Source organism: Silene latifolia, chromosome 9 (assembly GCF_048544455.1).
Source record: "Silene latifolia isolate original U9 population chromosome 9, ASM4854445v1, whole genome shotgun sequence".
Classification (NCBI taxonomy): Eukaryota; Viridiplantae; Streptophyta; class Magnoliopsida; order Caryophyllales; family Caryophyllaceae; genus Silene; species Silene latifolia.
The window spans coordinates 20,538,136-20,559,134 of NC_133534.1; the positions used below are offsets into that span (position 1 = coordinate 20,538,136).

At 38.7% G+C, this 20,999-nt stretch overlaps 1 protein-coding gene across 1 annotated transcript; it reads left to right on the top strand.

Moving 5' to 3' along the window:
* Nucleotides 1–2,199: 2,199 nt before the first annotated feature.
* LOC141600694 (uncharacterized) lies at nucleotides 2,200–4,477 on the top strand. The gene is made up of 2 exons (XM_074420937.1): nucleotides 2,200–3,389; nucleotides 4,024–4,477. Exons 1-2 carry the CDS (start codon nucleotides 2,200–2,202, stop codon nucleotides 4,475–4,477), a joined length of 1,644 nt encoding a protein of 547 aa, XP_074277038.1.
* The last annotated feature ends 16,522 nt before the right edge of the window (nucleotides 4,478–20,999 follow it).

Consider the following 20,999-nt stretch of genomic DNA (forward strand, 5'->3'; position numbering starts at 1 on the left):
TTTGTATAATTTTAGTCCAATTTTTTGTATAACTTTAGTCCAATTTTTGTATAACTTTAGTCTTTTTTTGTATAACTTTGGTCATAAAATGTATAACTTTAGTCGTAAATAGTAACAAAAAACAAAAAAACTCATAATAACAAAAACAAAAAACCAAATAACAATAATAAAACCAAAAAACCAACAACCCAACCCAACCCGAAATCTGAAATAAACCAAATAACATTAAAAAAAACCAAATTTAAATATCGTGTGTATAACTCTAATGCACGCAGTGTATAACTTTAATAGACAAGATGTATAACTTTAGTCCAAAAAATCAAATAACAATAACAACCAAATAAAAAAATAAAAATAAAAACAAAGAACAAAAACAAAACAAAAAACAAAGAACACCACCAAAAACCACAAATCTGAAATTTAAACAATAAAAACCAAAAATAACAATAATAACAATAACAAAATATTAAAATTAAAAACCAAATAACAATAACAAAAAAGTATAACTTTAATGTTTTAAGTGTATAACTTTAGTCATAAATAGTATAACTTTAATGTTTTAAGTGTATAACCAACAAAAAATTAACAACCAACAAAAATTAAAAACCAAATAACAATAACAAAATAAAGTAAATATGACAAAAACACAAAAAAAAAAACAAAATAACAAAAACCAAAAAACAAAGAACAAAATAAAGTAAATCTGAAAAATTAAAAAAATAGACAATGAAAATAAAACAAAACTCATACAAAAACCCATACAAAATAAAACAAAACCCATATAAAACAAAACCCATAAAAAAAAACAAAAAAAAAACAAAAAACCAAAGAAACAGAAACTGAAAGGAGAACGATGGATTGAAAAAAAAAAAAGAGAAAGGAAGAGGAAAAGGGGAGGAAGGAAGCACGGGATGAAGAGGTGGTGCGAGGCAGTGGTGGTGCGGCGTGGTGATGCGGTCAGTGGTGGTGCGGGTTATGGTGGTGGTTGGATCTGGGTCACCGGCGGGTAAGGAGGGTACTCGTGAGGTGGTGTGTCAGGGGAGGGAAGAAGGAGATGTAGATGGTGGTGGTGTGTCAGGGGAGGGGCGGCAGGAGGATGGTTGTCGGGAGATGTAGATGGTGGTGGTGTTGTTGGCGGGTTGTTGTTGTTGTTGGTTGTTGGTTGTTGTTGCTGATTCGGTGCGGGTGGAGGAAGGTTGCGGGGGTAGAAGGAGGAGAGGTGTGGCGGTGGTTGTGGGGTGGTCGGGTTGGGTGGTGGTCAGCCGGAGGTGTGGAAGAGGGAGTGGGTATTTTTTTGTTGATTTGGTTTTTTTTTGTTTTGTGAGAATGAGTGAATGAGAGAGAAGTGAGAGGGTGAATTATGAGGAAGTGAGAAGGGAGAATTAGAAGGATGATGGAGTTATACAAATTAGGATGGAGTTGTACATGGATTAGGAAGGGAGATTAGGGAGGGAGATTTATGGCCATCCATTGAGATGTAATTTCATCCCTCCATCTCTTCCATCCAAAGGCCCTTATAAGGACTTAGGGACTCAATGGATGTAAGGACCTTATAAGAACTGCTCTATATATATATATATATATATATATATATATATATAAATAAATAAATATATATATATATATATATATATATATATATATATATATATATATATATATATATATATATATATATATATAGTAAAGGTCAACTAAGAAAATCGACAACAAAAAGTTCTAATATCAACGATGGATCCCCAATCAAGAAGACAAGAAAGAATACATAAACGAAAACGCATAGAACAGACACACCAAAGACGAATGGGAAACAATCATGCAACACAGGATGTAGATATTCCCTCTACCTCAACACAGGAACCAGCAGTTCCTTACCCAAGTATGCTTAAATACCGTTGTGGTAACATACTTTGCATCAATGGATTAGGTATGATTGTCACCCTAATTATGATTATAGTAATTAAGTCACTAGGACATTACTGAGAGTTGGGACACCAAGAATTCAATCTAGGAACTATTAAGACTATATTATTAAGGCTATTGTTACTTTTCGTTCCAGGTACAAGGAAGAGAAAGTTTGAATATCTATATTTGGGGGACCCTGAGTATGAATGTCCGAAGTGTAAGGCATAATAGGCATTAATGTGGTACGACGAGCGACTGAAAAAAACCAGTAATAGATATAATACAAGATTTAACATGTGTTGCAGAGACGGAAAGGTAGAATTACGGAAGATTAAGGAGGCACCAGAATACTTAAAAAGACTACTGTCCTCTACTGATGATAGTGAGTGTTCAAAATTCAAAGAGCTTATTCGGGTTTATAATTCATGTTACGCATTTACTTCTATGGGGGCCAAGATTGACCATTCAGTAAACACGAACTCTGGACCTTATGTATTCCGAATAAGCGGGCAGGTTCTACATCGTATTGGTTCCCTACTACCACCTGATGACCAGGACCCATCATATGCTCAATTATATGTATACGACAGTTCATCCGAAATAGCCATGCGAGAAAAGGCAGTAGGCAAATCTGAGGGAAGTCCTAAGTTAGATACTGAAATACTTGCTCGATTAAAGGATATGCTTGACGAAGTTAATCCTCTCACTAAAACATTTCGTATGGCACAAGAAAGATTGAAGGAACAGAGTGATAAACGTCTATCTATACGCCTATTAGGAACACGAAATCATAGGGATAAAACCTATAACACCCCAATAGCATCAGAAATAGCGGCTTTAATTGTAGACTCTACTGGAGATCAAATCAAGGGGAAAGACATAATCATTGAACACAAGACCCACGGACTCCAGAGGATCAGTGAGCTACATCCATCTTACATGGCCCTACAATATCCATTGTTATTCCCCTATGGCGAGGATAGTTACCATACAGAGATCCCTTACATTGATCAGGGTCAAGGAGGAAAAAGAAAGAATGTCACCATGAGAGAGTACTATGCATACAGGGTGCAACAGAGGATTTCGGAAGGTTCCACTCTATTATGTGGGGGAAGATTATTCCAGCAATTTTTAGTAGATAGCTGTTGTGCCATTGAGTCCGAAAGGTTATGGTACATTAAAAATAACCAAGATAAGTTCCGGTGTGACATACTTAACAACCTGTGTGATGCAGTGGCTAATGGTGATTGTATGGGTTATGCAGTCGGGAAAAGAGTATATATGCCACCTTCCTTTACCGGAGGGCCAAGATATATGCAACAATGTTATCAGGACGCGATGGCTATCTGCAGATGGTATGGGAATCCCCATTTATTCATAACATTTACAGCTAACCCAAAGTGGCCAGAGATAGAAGCTATGTTACAGCTCATTCCCGGACAAAAAGTAGAGGACAGACCGGACATTGTAGCTAGGGTGTTCAGGTTTGAAGCTAAAACAGCTAATGCATTGTTTAAAGAAAGATGAATACTTTGGTGCAACTATAGCAGGTAACAATATTATATACTTTTCCATAAAAACCACTTTCACAAAAAATTAGTAGTCATGTAACATGGTTGATATTTGCAGATGTTTATACAATTGAGTTTCAAAAGAGAGGTTTACCACATGCTCATATCCTACTATGGTTGAAAAGAGACGGCGTACCGAGTTCATTGACAACATCATTCATGCAGAGATACCAGATAGCACGAAACATCCTCAATTATAGGAAGCCGTTTCAAAGTTTATGGTACATGGTCCATGCGGCAAGGCCAATCCCAAGTGCCCGTGTATGGTAAACGACAAGTGTAGCAAGAATTACCTCAAATCATTCAACGTGGACACAACACTGGATAACAATGGTTACCCAGTATATCGACGACCACAAAACAATAGGTACTTACAAGGGCAATTAACTTCTATTAATCCTTAATAATACCTGGTTCAGTAGGGAGTAGGGAAAAGGTTTACTGACATACCTAGAAATGGAACTTAAGACGGTATCTCTAATGCCATTAATTGAAAATGGATAACCGCAGGGACTCAATTTGTTCACAGTTTGCCTTTTATATGTAGGTTTATTAAAAAAGGTGTACATCAACTGGACAACCGGTCCATAGTACCCTATAACCCCGGACTATTGCTGATGTTTGATGCCCACATCAATGTGGAATGGTGTAACACTGCCAAAGCAATAAAGTATCTCTTCAAGTACATTTCCAAGGGCCCAGATAAGGCAACTTTCATGATTAAAGATGATTCTCAAGATGAGGTGAAAGCATACCTGGATTGCAGGTACCTCTCTGCGTCAGAGGCTGCTTGGAGAATTTTTGAATTTGAGATTCAGGAGCGATACCTGGCAGTGATAAGGCTTCCCGTGCAACTGAAAGGTGAACAAGCAGTAATAATAATGGATCATGATGTACTTCAAGTGGTGATTGATAAAAAAAGCAACGTCGACACAATGTTAAGTGCATGGATGAAGAAAAATGCTGAATGCCAAGATGCAAGAACCCTGACCTATGCATAATTCCCAACTCAGTATGTTTGGGGTGACGGATGGCATAAGCGAAAGCAAGGGATGTGCATAGGAAGAATGGCCTATGTCCACTCAACTGCAGGTGAAAGATACTACATTCGACTTCTATTGAACATTGTGAAAGGAGCGCAAAGCTTTGAGGATTTAAGAACCATCGGTCAAACACTATATCCCACATTCAAGGACGCGTGTTACGCTCGTGGGTTTTAAATAATGACAAAGAGTGGGATGACGCAATGAGGGAGGCCAATAAGTGGGCATTGCCATCGCAACTTCGGGAATTATTCATCACGATGATTTTGTTCTGTGAGGTCACAGATGTCAATAAACTATGGTAATCCAACTACCTCATAATGTCCGAGGACATCGAAAGGAAGAAAAGAAAGATGTTTGGGGACCCGATGCTGATACTAACTGATGAAGCAAGGAAAACATACACACTGATAGAGCTAGATAAAATACTCATGAAGTATGGAAAACGATTGAAAGATATAAAGGATATGCCTCAACCGAAGGAAGAAAACATCGCAGGAATGGAGAACAAACTCATCAGGGGTGAAAAGATGTATGATAAACAACAACAACAACAAGAGCAATGGATGTCGAGAGTAAAACAACTAAATAAAGAGCAACTAGGTAAGCTTAAACGACTTCCAATGAGTCAAGTTAGATTTATTCAGCGATGAATTTTATAAACAATATAGTTACGCAATTTTGTTTTACCGATACCAATGCAGATGTGTTTGAAGAGGTAATAAAAGCTGTGGAACATAAAACATAGAAACTTATCTTCGTATATGGACACGGAGGGACTGGAAAGACATTTTTATACGGGACCATCTCAGCAAGGCTACGAGCTGAGGGCAAGATTGTGCTCAATGTAGCGTCTTCAGGTAAATATTTGCCTTATAACAGCAATGTCTCTTTTGAAGATCAAACAATCAGGTCTACATAATCCATATTTAAAAAACTATGTTAACTCACTATAGGTATTGCTGTCTTGCTGCTACCGGGAGGAAGAACAGCACATAGTCGATTTGACATCCCAATCGAACTGTTTGAGGAGTCCACGTGCAATGTTAAACAAAATAGTCAACTAGTCGACCTACTAAGGCAAACTTCTCTAATAATATGGGATGAGGCGCCAATGGACCACAGGCACGTTTTTGAAGCAGTTGACCGTACAATGAGGGATATATTAAGTTATAAGAACCCCGGCGCCTACAAAGCTGTTCTGGGGAGTAGCGGTCGTCCTTGGTGGCGATTTTAGACAAGTTTTACCGATAGTGCAAAAGGGGGGAAGACAAGATATAGTCCGAGCGTCGATAAACAGGTCGTACATCTGTAAGTCATGTACCGTGTTTCTTCTAAGAACAAGTATGAGGGTACGTAACACAGGTTCATCAGAAGAGAACAAGAGGTTTAATGAATGGTTGTTAGCTATGGGTGACGGGACGTTTGTAACAGCCCAAGGTAACCTGCTAACGTGATATTGTCCGCTCTGGGAGACACAACCCCCTCACGGCTTTAAAACGCGTCACATTAGGAAGAGGTAGCCACATGATTATAAACCATGCTTCGTTCCCCTCTTCTACCGATGTGGGAAGGTCACCTTCCCTCCTCCCCAAAGGAGAAGGCAGCGTCCTCGCGCCCCAAGCACAGCCCCGGCTACGATACCAATTGTAATGACCCAAGGTAACTCGCTAACGTGATATTGTCCGCTCTGGGAGACACAACCCCCTCACGTCTTTAAAACGCGTCACATTAGGAAGAGGTAGCCACATGATTATAAACCATGCTTCGTTCCCCTCTTCTACCGATGTGGGAAGGCCATTATAACGCCCCGTAAATTTCGGACCGTTAATAGGTTTCGAAAATAATTAATTAATCAAGTAAAATTTGACAATAATGTATTTAAAGTAAAAATAATTCAAAGAAATATAATTTTATTATATTTTGAAGAAAAGTATTTATTTTGATAGTTTGGAAATGTTTAAAAATAGTTTAAACCGTGTAAAATCTTTTATTTCGAAATAAGGGCGTATCGGGGGGAAATGACGATTCGTTTGAACGTTGGGTAAACGAATTTGGAAATGGGTCGAATGAATACTCAATTTTATTGTAATCTCGTGTTTAAAGACTTTGGACTTGACGGAATTTGCATTTGACTTACGGATTTAATTATTTTTGAAACGAGTCAAAACCGACTCGTTAAAAATCCCGACTAAAAATTCCGCACGTACTTTTTCCTCCTTTCTTTTCCTCTTACACGGCACACCCCCTTCCTTTTATTTCTTTTTTTTCTGATTTTGTTCCATCATCATCATCAACATCTCACAAATTCAACCCAAAACACCATTTATATAAAATCAAGCTCAAAATCGCCATAAAATCTTCGTTTCTTGTCCGTTTTTCGCATAATTTACCTTTCTGGAATCCCCTCGCCGTGATCTACGACTTAGTATGTTCTAATTTCAATTTTCATTAAGTTATTTTAAGACCAAATTTCGGTTGAATCGGTTTTGGTGCTTATTTATTGTGTTTAATTGTTTATTTAGGTGAAGGTTTGGAAGACGAGTTCGGGGACTCATATATTGTAGAGGATAGCGGTTAGTTGTGGTTAGGGTTTCGGTTTTGAAGACTAATTGCTCATTTTCTAGCTTAAGGTAACATATTTCGAGTTACTCGACGAAAGACCGTCACATGTTTTTGATTTTTATATGTTTGGTGAATTTTAGTTTGGGTAGTAATTTTCACATGTTAAATTTAGTTGCATGCAAGCTTAATTTGTGTCTTTTGGTAGTTTAAATTATCAAAGTTGAATTGGGGACGATTAATTAATTTTCAGACGGTCTTATAATGTATAAAAATGAAAAAAAAAGAGAAGAAATGGTGCGGCAGCGGGCCCGGCAGCAGCCGGCAGGCCCACGGCAGCCCCGGCCGGTCTTGGGGTTGGCCCGGGTCGGTCCGTTGCTTGTTTCGCGGTTTTCCATGCTTTGTCCGTCATTTTAGGTTCATCATGGATATAATTAGAATAGTATAAGTAACAAAAAGAGTAGTAAGTTGAATTGAAATATACTAGTAACAAAAATTATGTTAATGGAAAAATTGTGCTTATATTAATAGTTATCACAAGTTAGGGTAGTTTACAAAAGGAAATTTGTAATTAATAGGCTCAAAATGAATTTTATAGCTATAATTGTAATGTTTTGTTGATTGTGCTTAAAAATCGAGCCTTAGTCCCTTTGATCGATGCGATGTCGATTAATTGAGTGATTGGTCGACCGCAATTTGACCCGCACTGTCGCAGGGGCTGGGGTTGCGGGTAAAAAATCGGTTGAATGAATTAGATAATCGGCCTTTTTCTTGTTTTAGGCCATTTATTATATCTCTATTTCACATGTGTAGTTAGTTGAATTTAAATAGCTTCTTATTTAGTTAGTTGAATTTAAATAGCTTCTTATTTTGTAGTAATGGCCCTAGATTCCCTAAAGCCTTTAATATTGTTAAAATTGCTAGAATTGGAAGTTAGTATTGAATTCTTATTGAGGAACTGTTGGGATTGTATCTTTGTAAATAGACATTTATATAGCTTTCACATGATAGAATGTTAGAATTTATGTTGGTAAGTAGGACTTTTTGCCCTCTTAAGGTTAAGTGGGTGTCTTACTTGACTTATGTGGTGAGTCTTGGGTGGTGTGGGCTAAAATATTCAAGTGGGACTAGTTGTGACTAGGTCCTAGGTGAGTATTTCGGCCTTCATCATAGATAGGTCTTTATAGTCTTTGACGAGTATATGTTCAATGCTTGATAGCCTTTGTGTTCCTGACTAGTGGATGTTTATCCAAGTTGGGGCATGACCTCAGGTACTTATTTTGATAGTATGGGGTCACCTTAAGTACTAGCCAACCCTTCGGTGGTGTCCTTAGGGTACTCACTTCACTTTGTTTTAAAAAAAGTTGTGAGTCTTGGGTGCGGTGGTGTGTATCCGCATGTCTAGGTCTGCGCAGATTTTAGGCTAGGGTTGTGTTGTCTCTTGGCCATGTTTTCTTAATAGTAACCGCTGAGCCAAGATACCGGTTCGATTACCTTCCCTACCTCGTGGTATAGACTTGAGTTACAAAGTGACTATTGACGGTGCTAAGAACTTATGCATGTCTTTGATATATTGCCCTTTCTTGTTTGATGATTCTATGAATCATAGAAGGTGAGATGCAAGCCGGCTATGGTTGATAGAGTTTGGATTACAATTTGTTATATGATTCACATGATAGTTTAGTTTGGTCAGTTTAGGGGTCATATGTTAGGATGCTTGGAAATTAGATGAATTATCATATTGTTTACATGTTTTACTACATGTTACATTAATTATGACGATTCGTGGCTGGGAGGACTCGAAGTTACTCCCCACTGAATTGTGGCTTTCGTGTTTGTATAAAATGCGATTGACAGGTTGTTGATGCTTCGTTGGGGGTCACAGACGGCTAGTGAGCAAGGAACCTTGGACCTAGTTTTGGCTATTCTATTAGTAAACCCTTTACACTTTTGATTTGTATATAATTTGAAGGGACATATGTCTCCCTTTTCTATTTTGGGTTTGTATCACTATATTTCCGCATCTTAAGTTATGTATGTAAATTAGTTTATCAGTTGTTGCAGGGTATTTGACACTCTTCTTGAGTTGGAATTGGTTGTGAATGGTTTAGTTAGAAAATTTTTTGAAATTGCAGGTTTTTGGACTAGTTGAACCATTTACAAACATATCCTATCAGTTTTTCTGTAGAATTTACGTATATAATTAAGGCTAGATTTAAGGGTGTCACAACGTTGAAGGCGGAAAGGGAAGGCGAAGAAGATGAGGCTACGTGGATACGTATACCACCGGAGTACCTGCACAGCGGAGGGCCAGTTGAGGTGGAAGATGTGGTCAATGAGATTTACCCACAATTCCCACTAAACAGTCAAGATGATGATTACCTACGGGCAAGGGCGATTCTTACACCTCGAATGAGGAGCGAGACATAGTAAATGACTAAATGACTAACCTAATCCCAGGAAAATATGATATCTACAAGAGTTGTGACGAGATCTGTGCTTCTTCAATGGATAGTGATGAACAGTTTACGGCTTATCCGACAGAATATTTGAATAGCTTGCATCTACAAGGTTTACCAAATCATGAGCTCAAATTAAAGAGGGGGATGCCAGTGATGCTATTACGGAATATTAATCCGTCACAAGGACTATGTAATGGTACACGGCTGGTAATTACACGGACGGGAAAATTCATAGTAGAAGCAAGAATCATAACAGGCTCTAACATTGGGACTCTGGTCTTAATTCCGAGGATAGTGATGACGTCCACGGATTCTGAGATACCCTTCGTTTTAAAGAGGAGACAATATCCGCTAAAGCCATGTTATGCAATGACTATAAACAAGAGTCAAGGTCAATCTCTATCTAGCGTGGGGGTGTACTTACCTAAACCGGTTTTTTGTCATGGTCAATTATATGTAGCTGCGTCGAGAACAACATCTCCGAGAGGATTACGGTTCTTCATTGACGACTCAACACAAACACACAAAGGCCATACCAAGAATATAGTATATAAGGAGGTCTTCTCGAACTTACCTACTCTAAATTAGACATATAGAGTTGTGTGATTATCGTTCATTACAGTGTGTTTTCCTAAATCCTTTGCAAGTACTTTATTATATTAGTTTGACAGTATCTTATTTTAATAGCTGCCTTCAAGAATTGTTTAGTTACATTATCCAAGCAATTAGATGATAGGATCATCAGTCACGAGCTCAATTAACCAAAATCAAAAACAATCACCTTCATCAACACGAAAATGAACAAAAAAAAAAGAATTAAAATATATATATATATAATCATTCCTCAAATAATGGAGCAATTAAACAAACTTAAATATTATCAACAAATGCAAAGCATACCGGTTAAGGATTAACTTCATTCAAATCCCTTATTTCCCTGAATTAGAAGAGCGTCGTTGTCAGCGGTCATACAATGCCCGAATCGCATCTCTCCGCCGCCGCCCCCAAAACCAATGCACCAAAAGACCGATTACCACCAGGTCGACCATGAGGACAAGGTTTCCTGTACACCATTTCTTCTTAGCACCTTGATCTTTTATTCATGAGGTTCAATTTTATTATAGCAATTACATTAAGGGGAATACTTTAAGGGTTTGAAGGATTTCAATTAGAATGTAATTTGGGACATAAAGGGGATAAAACAAGGAAGATGAGCAGGTTGAAGGAGTTTACTTTACACATTTTCTAGGATAGGACACGTAAGTCTTAATTTTTTATTTAATTTTTGGGTACTCACACCTCCCAGAGTCTAAGATAGTACATTTGATAGGTTACCATTTGTGGCGGATATTTTCGAGTTAAAATGGTAACAAAATGGGTTAGTGGAGAAAGGGGACCACATGAATAGTGTTGCAGAGAGAGAAAAAGTGAGTACTTTGTGAGCTAAAATGGTATCCGTCACTCAAAAGTGACGGATATGTGCCGTCACAAACAAGAATTTGTGAAGATAGTAATACAAAACAAATTCTCATTTGAGACCGATACTAATCATCTTAAACTTATTACGGAATAACAACGAATTAAATTACAGATAATTGATACAGTTATACGGAGTATTTTATAAATTGGTCCAATTAAATTATCTTCACCACTCCGATAAAAACTACTTTCATATCGGTAGCGAATACAACTGGCCAAATCCGTAAAACATTTAGACGTATTGTTTGGTTATTATTTGCTCAAGTGAGTAAAAATCCTATTCAATATATAAATTCGACCATCAAAGAAAACCGTTAAAAGAGCCGTGCAACGCACGGGCCTAACAACTAGTTTATTATATTTCTTTGACATAATTATTTATGGTAATAATTTTTTTTCTTATTCAAGATTTTATTTTTTTATTGATAAATTGTTTTTGCATTTTACAAGGCACTTTATTTACATTATATTTTTTTGTATAATTTCATACTTTTAAATAAAAAAATGTTAATAAAATATTTTTAATATATATTTTTTTAAAATTTTTTAAAAAATTTCTTGGACATAATTATTTTTGGTACAACTGTTTTTATTTAAATACTTTTTTTACAAAAAGTACACAAAAAAAAAACTTGTTAATAAAAAGTATTGCAACAAGGTTCGAACCTTAGACGTCTGGTAAGAAAAATATGTAATACCCGTCCTTTTAGGGACCCGTTGACCAACGTTGACCGACCTTGGGGGCATGTGATGGCCTTTGGGAATTGGTGCAAGGGATGCCTCGTGTAGTGATAGACCTTGGGATGAGTGGTATTCGATCTAGTCGGGGCTACTCGATCGAGTAGCTTGGGTACTCGATCGAGTAGAGGCCACTCGATCGAGTAGGTTGGTTACTCGATCAAGTAGCGTCTTTACAGCGAGGGTTTATAATCGTGTTTTGATAGAATCGCAAATCATTTCCGCCTCCTTCCATCAGACCTAGATGTCGCCTTACCTCTTTTCCTTCACCTTAATTCCTTCCATGGGACACTACAAAAAGAAATAAAACAGGCGACGATTTTGGCGACTGAAATCAGTCACCAAACACCAGTCGCAGACCTTTGTCGCTTTTTCTGATTTTAGCGACCAAAGTCAGTCGCTAAATTTAGCGACTGCAATTTCAGTCGCTGAAGGAGGAAAATAGCGACTGAAATGGTAATTGCCAATTTGGCGACCGACAGGGGGTAGTCGCCAAATTAGCGACTGACATTCGGTCGCTAATTGGCTTTTCAGTCGCTAATTTGGGTGACCCAGCCAAAATCAGGGATGCTCTTTAGCGACTGATTTGTGGTCGCAAAACTGCAAATCAGTCGCTAAAGCTACTAACTATTTTCGTGGCTTTTTTCGTTTTCATTGCTAGCCAAATATTTACAACCTGCATACAAACCGAAGTTCAACAATGCCATACATCCCAAACTTCAACACACACAACACCATACATTTCAAATTTCAACCCAACACTACACATTTGAAACATACATTTTCCCAAACTTCATTTCATATATTGAAAATGAAAGGTTTACAAGCTAACATATTCTAAAGTGCAAGTCTTACATGCTAAATTAAACTTACTTAACTATTGGGAAGCCAACACCGGCTCCACTCCCCCCATGTGGACCATGCGGATCCATAGGATCGTAGTCGGGTCTAGGTATGGGGTTACAACTTTGCCACCAAGTCTCAAACATTGCTATTTTTTCCTTCATTTGGCGGAGTACTTCATCAAGTTTTTTGTCACGTTCATCACGCTCTCTTAGTTGAGTTTGAAATTGACTAATAACTCCCGGTTGATATGTGTTGCTGCGAATTGTTGAAGTCGATCTCCTACGCGTGTTGTCATAGAAAGTCGGTGTTGAACTTCCGGTACCATACAAGTTTCCTTTCTTGAAGCCTTTCACCAACTCAAACCATATGTCATTATCCTCCTTTTCTGGATTAGCGGCTTTTGTATGTTCAAATGCATCCTACAATATTAAACAAAACATTATAAGTTAATATGGTAACCAAAATAAGACATTAAAAAATAGTAAATTAACAAAAATTAAGTGTTACGGAAAACTTACAGATAATTCCTTGTCTTTTGGCTTAGTCCAAATCCTTATCCCTTTGTGGTCAACCTTGGAATGCGTGTCAAGAAACAGTTCCGGTGCCGTCGTAACCGGTTTTGACTTCTTCTTTCTTTTCTGAATGAAAAAAAAAACATACATGTTAGAAAATCAACAAAAAATATAACATAAAACATGTTGAAAACCAAAAAAAAGTGTGAAATAATAGACAGACTTACACCCAATACACGATCCCAGAACGATCGGGATCCCCTGTAATGAGTAGGCTCGACCACGGCATCTTTCTGTCCTCCTTTTTTTGTTGAGGGATGCTTGTTTAGACCTTTTCTGAAAAGCTTCGGTTTTAATATGCTTTATTAGGCCTTCAAACTTCTCACCTGCAATTACAGATATGAAATCATAACTAATAAGTTACTGATATTATTTATAATATAAGAGAGTATATGCTAATTAATACAAATAACAAAACAAGTTAATTAAATAGCTTTCATGTTCTCTGGCTCTTTCGGGCGCATGACCGTCTTCCAGATCACGTCCCGATATCGTCGAGTACCGACTTCATTGTACCTTTCATGGACATTCATTTCTTGAGACTCATCCCAAGCAAATGATTGCTACAAAAAAGAGGCGACAAAAATACATATCAGTATAAAATAAAAGTCTAACTTGGTTCTTAAAAAATTTATCAGAAATATTTGGTTTCTAAAACAAAGAACTACGGAAAATATATACCCAAAAGTTATTGAACCACGTCTCTTTTGTGCATCAGAAGCAAAAGTCCACGCTGTAGGAACTGGAACCACGAAATTAGTCTTCGTGCTTTTCGTTTTACAAAAAAAAAAGATAATAATAATGGTAGACAAACAAAGAATAAGACTTACCATAATCTCGTCGGCTCAAGTATCATCCGACGATCCGCAGTGTACCGTATCTGCACCTGTGGTACTGCCTCGTCGGTAGCGTCAGGCTAATACTCGACACCGTCACCGTCTGTCTGCATCGGATCCTCACGCACAATTTCCTTCTCCTCCTCACGCGTACTCTGTCGACAAACTGAGCCGCCTCCTCGCTTCCTACCTCGACCTCCTCCAGCCATCTGCAGTAATACAAATAGAAAATAACACAAATAATGATAAATGAAAATTATACGGACTTCTAAGTTTTAATTTACTCTTGAGGAATACAAAGTTATACCAATTTAATCATACTCATCATTGTTTTCTTCCCCATCACCATCATCGTCGTCGTCGTCCTCATCCTCGTCCTCATCCTCATCATCATAATCATCATCATCATCATCATAATCATAATCATCTTCATCTCCAAACCCCTCGTCCCTCCTCCTCCCTTCTCCTCCTCACCTCCTCTTCCCCCCTTCTCTCCTCCTCTTCTTCCCTCCTCTCCTCCTCCTCCTCCTCCTCCTCCTCATCCTCCCCCGGCAGTCTCTCTTCCACCTCATAATGTTCTTCCTCTTCCATGTCTTCACCATCTTTATTCTCATGCTCATAGTTGATTTCATCGGGTGGAGAGAAAAGTGTTTCATTTGAAACGTTTTCTTCTTGGAAAAAAGTTGTATCAATTAGTGACCGTGCCTTTGTCTTAAATATTTCACACCACCTCTTTTGATTTCTATCATTTGTTGTGCTTGGATAAGTAGCAAAATACACTTGATGAGCCTGATGTGCAAGCATAAATGGATCATACTTAGAGTATGTTCTAGTACTATTCACTTCTACAAGCTTGTATTGTTCATGTACTCTCATTCCAGCCACATAATTATCCTTCCAGTCAACCTTGAATAAGACAGTTTTATAAGCTCGGTCACGTCCATTATAACTAATTTCAAAGATATCTTCAACTATACCATAGCTAGTATTCGTTGTCATCAAGAGAAGAAATAGTAACCCCCTAGTTGCACCTAGCATTACCTTTACCGTGGTTGAATGTTTGAAAATTAAACCTATTAACCGAGTATCGATTCCACGTTCTTACCATTCTTGAAGGACCAAACGCCAAACTTCTTATCAAATCATCTTGAATATTCAACTCAATTACATGTTTCTGAAACCATGTTGGAAATTGGTCCTCATGTTTGTCCCAAACATCATCCTTACTTATATTGGGATTCCTCTCAATGAAATCATTAACAAACTGTGTTTCCTATGACTCCAAGAGGTCACAATTAGATAGCACGTAAAGGTGGGCACGATTATACTCCTTATCATCCAAATATCTTGTTTGCCCCTTTGATGAACACTCTTCATCATCTTGAGTTTGAAAAAACTCGGGTAAACTTCTGTCTATTTCATCCGATTTCTCAACATTCAAGTTTCTTGCTTTGGTTTCTATATGTTTTTCAAAGCAAAGAGAACAAAAGTTTGCAATCTCTTCCGTTAAATAAGCATTTCATATAGAACCTTCCACCCTAGCTTTATTACGAAGTTTTTTTCTTCAAATGATTAAGAAACCTATAAAAGTTAATGATGAGTTTTATTAATAGTTAATTAATAATAAAGTTAACATATAATAAATAGATTAGTTATTATTGTTAATTTCAATTTAAAAGTAGCTAGATTATCTTAATTACCTTTCAAATGGATACATCCACCTATATTGGACGGGTCTCCTAACTTTGGCTTCATATGGCAAATGAACCGGTAGATGCTCCATGGAGTTAAAAAATGAAGGAGGCAAGATCATTTCAAGCTTACACAATATCTATGGTATTTGCTCTTCAAGACGAATCATGTCATCAACACATATTGAAAAGGCACATAAATCTCGAAAGAATTGACTAATCTCAACAACTGCATTCCAAACGTTTGTCGGCACGAGGTTTTTCAAAGCAACGGGTAATAATCGCTCCATGAATACATGACAATCATGGCTTTTCAAGCCTTGCAACTTCAACTTCTTAAGATTAACACATCGACTAAAATCTGATGCATATCCATCAGGAAACTTCAAATTTTGTAGCCACTCACACAATACCTTTCTCTTAGCTTTGTCGAGAGTGAAAATGGATGTTGGCTTAGACCCGTCGCCGCAAATGTGTAATTTGGGACGATGACAAAATGTCTACAAATCTTTTCTAGAAGCAATACTATCACATTTTTCACCCTCTACATCCATGATCATGTCAATTAGTTGCTCAAAGAAATTTTTTTCTATGTGCATTACATCCAAATTATGTCTTATCAACATTGTCTTCCTATAAGGAAGGTCCCAAAGAATGCTTCTTTTAAACCAACCGTTTTAATGCTTTTTCAATTCTTTAAATTCTTCTTCGGTACCATCAACAGGGAATGGTAAATCACATATTAACGCCCATATCTCATCCCCAGGCACTCGTTTCGGAGGGGCATCAAGCACCTCTTTACCTTTTCTGAAAGCTTTCTTGTTCCTCATATGTGGATTTCCCTCTCGTAAGAAGCATCTATGACAATCAAACCAGCTTATTTTCTTGCTATTGGGAAGCCAAAAAGCTTTACTCTCGCCCATGCAACAAGGACATGGTTTTTGTCCTTGTGTAGACCATCCAGATAGCATACCATAGACGGGAAAATCATTTATTGTCCACAAAAGGGAAGCTTTAAGTTGAAAATTTTGTTTTTTAGACACATCATACGTTTCCATCCCAACTTTCCACAAATGTTTCAACTCCTCCACCAATGGTTGTAAATAAACATCCAAATTACGTTTCGGGCTTTTTGGTTTGGGAACAATAAGTGACAAGAAGATAAATGGTCTTTTCATACATAACCAAGGTGGTAAGTTGTATGGTGTGACCATAACGGGCCAACAAGAGTAATTCCTCCCAAAATTACCGAAAGGATCAAATCCATCCGTACACAAGCCAAGTCGTACATTGCGGGGTTCCTTGGCAAATTCAGGATACATCTGATCAAATAGTTTCCATTCTTCCCCATCACTAGGATGACACATCTTCCCCGGAGCACGTGGATTTTCTTTGTGCCATCTCATTTGTTCGGCAATGTTTTTGGTAGCATAGATTCTTTGAAGTCTTGGAGCGAGAGGAAAGTAAAACAATTGGTTACATGCTATTGGTTTCTTACTCTTTTTGGCCCTCTTACTACCCTTGCCTTTTTTTCAACACCAAAACTGTATCTCCCTCACTTGTCTCATATCTATCCGCCCCACAATCTTTGCACTTGTCAAGCAAAGCATCATCTTTCCAAAATAGCATACATTCTTCAGGACATGCATCAATCTTTTCATGCGATAACTGAAGACCTTTAACACTTTTTTGGTAGTGTAGAAACTTCAGGTCATGATATTATTATCGGGGAAAGATTCCTCAAGGAATGAGGCAATGCCATCAACAGCAAGAAATGGCATATTAAACTCACATTTCAAGGTAACTAGCCTAGAAGCGGCTTGTAACAATGTCATTCTGCTTCCTTCATACAAGGGTTTTTCTAAGGCTTTTAACATGTCAAGAAAGGCTTTTTGCTTGTGGGTGTGGCGGTTGTTCTTCACAAATGGTTGTTGTAATACTCCGTATTTATGAGTCTCTGGGTACTCTATCGAGTAGGCCTTACTCTGTCGAGTAAGGGTAAGCTGCGTTTTAAAATAGTTTCTGACCTGTTGGGTACTCGATCGAGTAACTAGGATACTCGATCGAGTAGGGGGGTAATCGATCGAGTACCTTAGATACTCGATCGAGTAGCCGGTTTACAGGGAGTTTTTCTCGGGTTTTGTTAATTATGCGATTAAGTTATATAACATTTTCCGTCATTATTCTAAACACTTTTTCAAAACCTAATTTACTATCAAAGAGAGAAAGCAAGTACGTTCATCATCTTAATCGCATTGTTAGCAAATCCCGGAGTTTGGAAGGTCGGTTTTCATCGTTTGTTATACCGTTGAGATCCTTGCGTCGAGGGTAAGAACTATGTACCCTTTTTATTGTTTTTCTTTTAAGTTGGTTAAACCCTAATCTAGGGATTTGGCGGTTTTTGAGTAGTTTGTGATTTGGTAGCATTTGTATGTTGTATGATAGAAGGAGGTTTCGTAGAAGAAGCTTTTTGATACAGCTGTGGAGACCGTCTGATAGTTGTGCTTTCCAGGTAGGATTTCCTACTCAGTATTAGTCCCATAATGGGGTGATTGTTGATGTGTTAAGATTGATTGTTTGATATAGTAATTGTATTGAGACGGTTGTTGGTGTTGATTGCTGTATAGTAGTTGTGATTGATTGTGATTGTTGTCTATGGTTCTCGAGACGCGTTCTCGGCTGAGTGGAGTCACTTGTGGGAGTGGCTTCACGCCCTAGTTTCGCCCTTCATGGTACCCGCCACGGAAGGGGATGTGCACATTAATGAACAGGGAGATCGCTCAATATGAGGAGCGGGGATTTGGTGGGTACGGGTGCGGTCCCCCACTGGCAGGGCTGGTCCAGTGGACAGTCGGTGATTGAGATTGTTGGGATTGGTATGGTTGTGTGTGTATGGGACGGTTAAGCTGTCTGTTTATCTTATCGTTGATATATTGAGTTGTGTGATTAGTACTGACCTCGGTTGTTGTTTTCTAAACCTGCGGTGATCCATTCGGGGATGGTGAGCAGTAATTGAGCAGGTTTGAGTTGGGTACTGGGATAGCTGGGATGTGCCACCGTCTGACGATAGAAGTCTTCCGCTGTAGTTTTATTAGTTTTATAACTTTTCAGTTAATTCAGTAGACAGTTGGTTTGAGAACTTGTACCCGTATTTTGGGATTTGGTTTCAGTTGTACTTTTCACTAAAGTTATATTATTAAAAGTTGTTTCGTTATTGTCTTATGAATATCATGCCTCGGGTAACCGAGATGGTAGCATTCTATTACCTGAGTGGTCCTGGTAAGGCACTTGGAGTATGGGGGTGTTACAAATGGTATCAGAGCGACGATCCTAAAACCTGTAACCAATGAACCTAATGAATATAGGGAGTCAATTAAAATTAACCCGGGGTAAAGGTTGTAGGAGCTAATGCAAAGGCTTGGGAGACGTCCTGAAGTCGCGAACTCGCCCTACAATTTTGAACCGGTCACATGGAGGGTGTATGTCAAGGTCGTATGCGTTGTTTGGTTAACTTGTGTGTGGATGTGATGAGGTATGTGTAGTTGTTGGATGTTTGTAGTAAAAAGTTGAGAATGTGAAAGAAAGGTTGATGATATATGTAGAATTGTTGTTGGAATAAGAAGCATGATGGATGTTTACAATGTGGCGTTTAATAACATGATATAGTTATTTCGTTAGCTATATGAAAAGATGCATAGCATTATATGCTTAGTTATGATATAACGTTGGTTTTATAAAGTTTTTAGCATGTTGGAATATGATATAGCATGCGGGTAGCGTTTCTGAGTTAGCATGACTCGATCGAGTGGGACTGACTTGATCGGGTGGGTTTTGGCGATTTTGAGTCCAGAATCGTGTTTTTGGGCACTCGATCGAGTACCTCAGGCACTCGATCGAGTAGGGGGACACTCGATCGAGTAGCCTGTTACTCGATCGAGTATGTTTGGGAACTCGATCGAGTAGGGTCTGGGCAGCTTGTTTTCGTGTTTTGAGGTTTTGGCGCGTATGTTTATATCCACCCCTTTTTCCTGATATAGTTTCAAGATGCCGCCCAAGAAGAATGCGTTGTATGCGAGAGCTGAGTTTATGAACATAGATGACATCGTGAAGATGTTGGAGCATCAGGATGCTCTTAATGAGGCTTTAAAGACCGTGGAGAAGGATAAGGATAAGGAGAAAGAGGTTGATCACTCTAAAATCAGCCTCTATATAGCGAGGTTTAACCCGAAAGTGTACAAGGGGGTTGGGGAGCCTAACCTTCTTGATAGCTGGCTTTGAGAGATGGAGAACATATTAGATTTGGTTCACTGTCTTGATGAGATGAGAATGGAACAGGCTGCATTCTATCTGAGAGAGGCAGCTGGTAAGTGGTGGGATACGGTGAAAGTGAGTGCTAAGGAGATATATACGAACCAAGGTTTACCTGCTATACCTTGGGAAGAGTTTTGTATGGCTGTGAGGAAAGACTTTGTACCGAAGCATGTGAGGAGACAGTTGAGAGAGGAGTTTGACAGTTTTAAGATGACCGCTGAGATGTCTGTGGCCGAGTACTACAGGCAGTTCAATGACAAGTCTAGGTATGCTGAGGATATGGGTTTGAATGAGGAGAATCTGGAGCTGAGATTTGAGAGGGGGCTGACCCCTAAGATCATGGACAAGTTACTCGTGGGAGTCCTTACTGATGTTAAGGAAGCTTATGAGAGGGCTGGGAGAGCTGAGAGGTTGGTAGAGATGGCTCAGAAGAGGTTAGGTGGTGAGAAAAGGAAGTCTGAGAGCGAGGGTGGTGGCCAATCTAATCACAAGAAAGGCAACCACAATCAAGCTGAGGGGTTCTCTTCTGGGTCAGGTTTCAGTGCTGGGGCTTCCTTTGGGCGTGGCCGTGGAAGTGTTAGTGGTAGTTGGGGAGTGACCTACTATAGTTGTGGTGGTGTAGGCCACAAGAGACATGAGTGCACAAGTGCACCGGGAACTTTCCAAAGACCTGCGCAGAGCTACGCGAGCAATAGACCGGCTGGGTCGTGGGAAAACCGGGGAAGTCAAAGCTATCAGGGTGGAGGTAACCGCAACGGCGGTAATTCTTATCAGAAACCACCAACGAACAACAACAACAATCAAGGGTCGGGTGCTAAGCCGACCACCTCAGCCAGTACTGTCCAGGGAGGTGGGCAGAAGACCAGTGGAAAGTTATTTATGATGGAGAAGAAAGCAGCTGAGGAGGATGCACACGTTATCACCGGTACTTTTCTTGTTAATGGTATTCATACCTTTGTTTTGTTTGATTCGGGGGCTTCTCA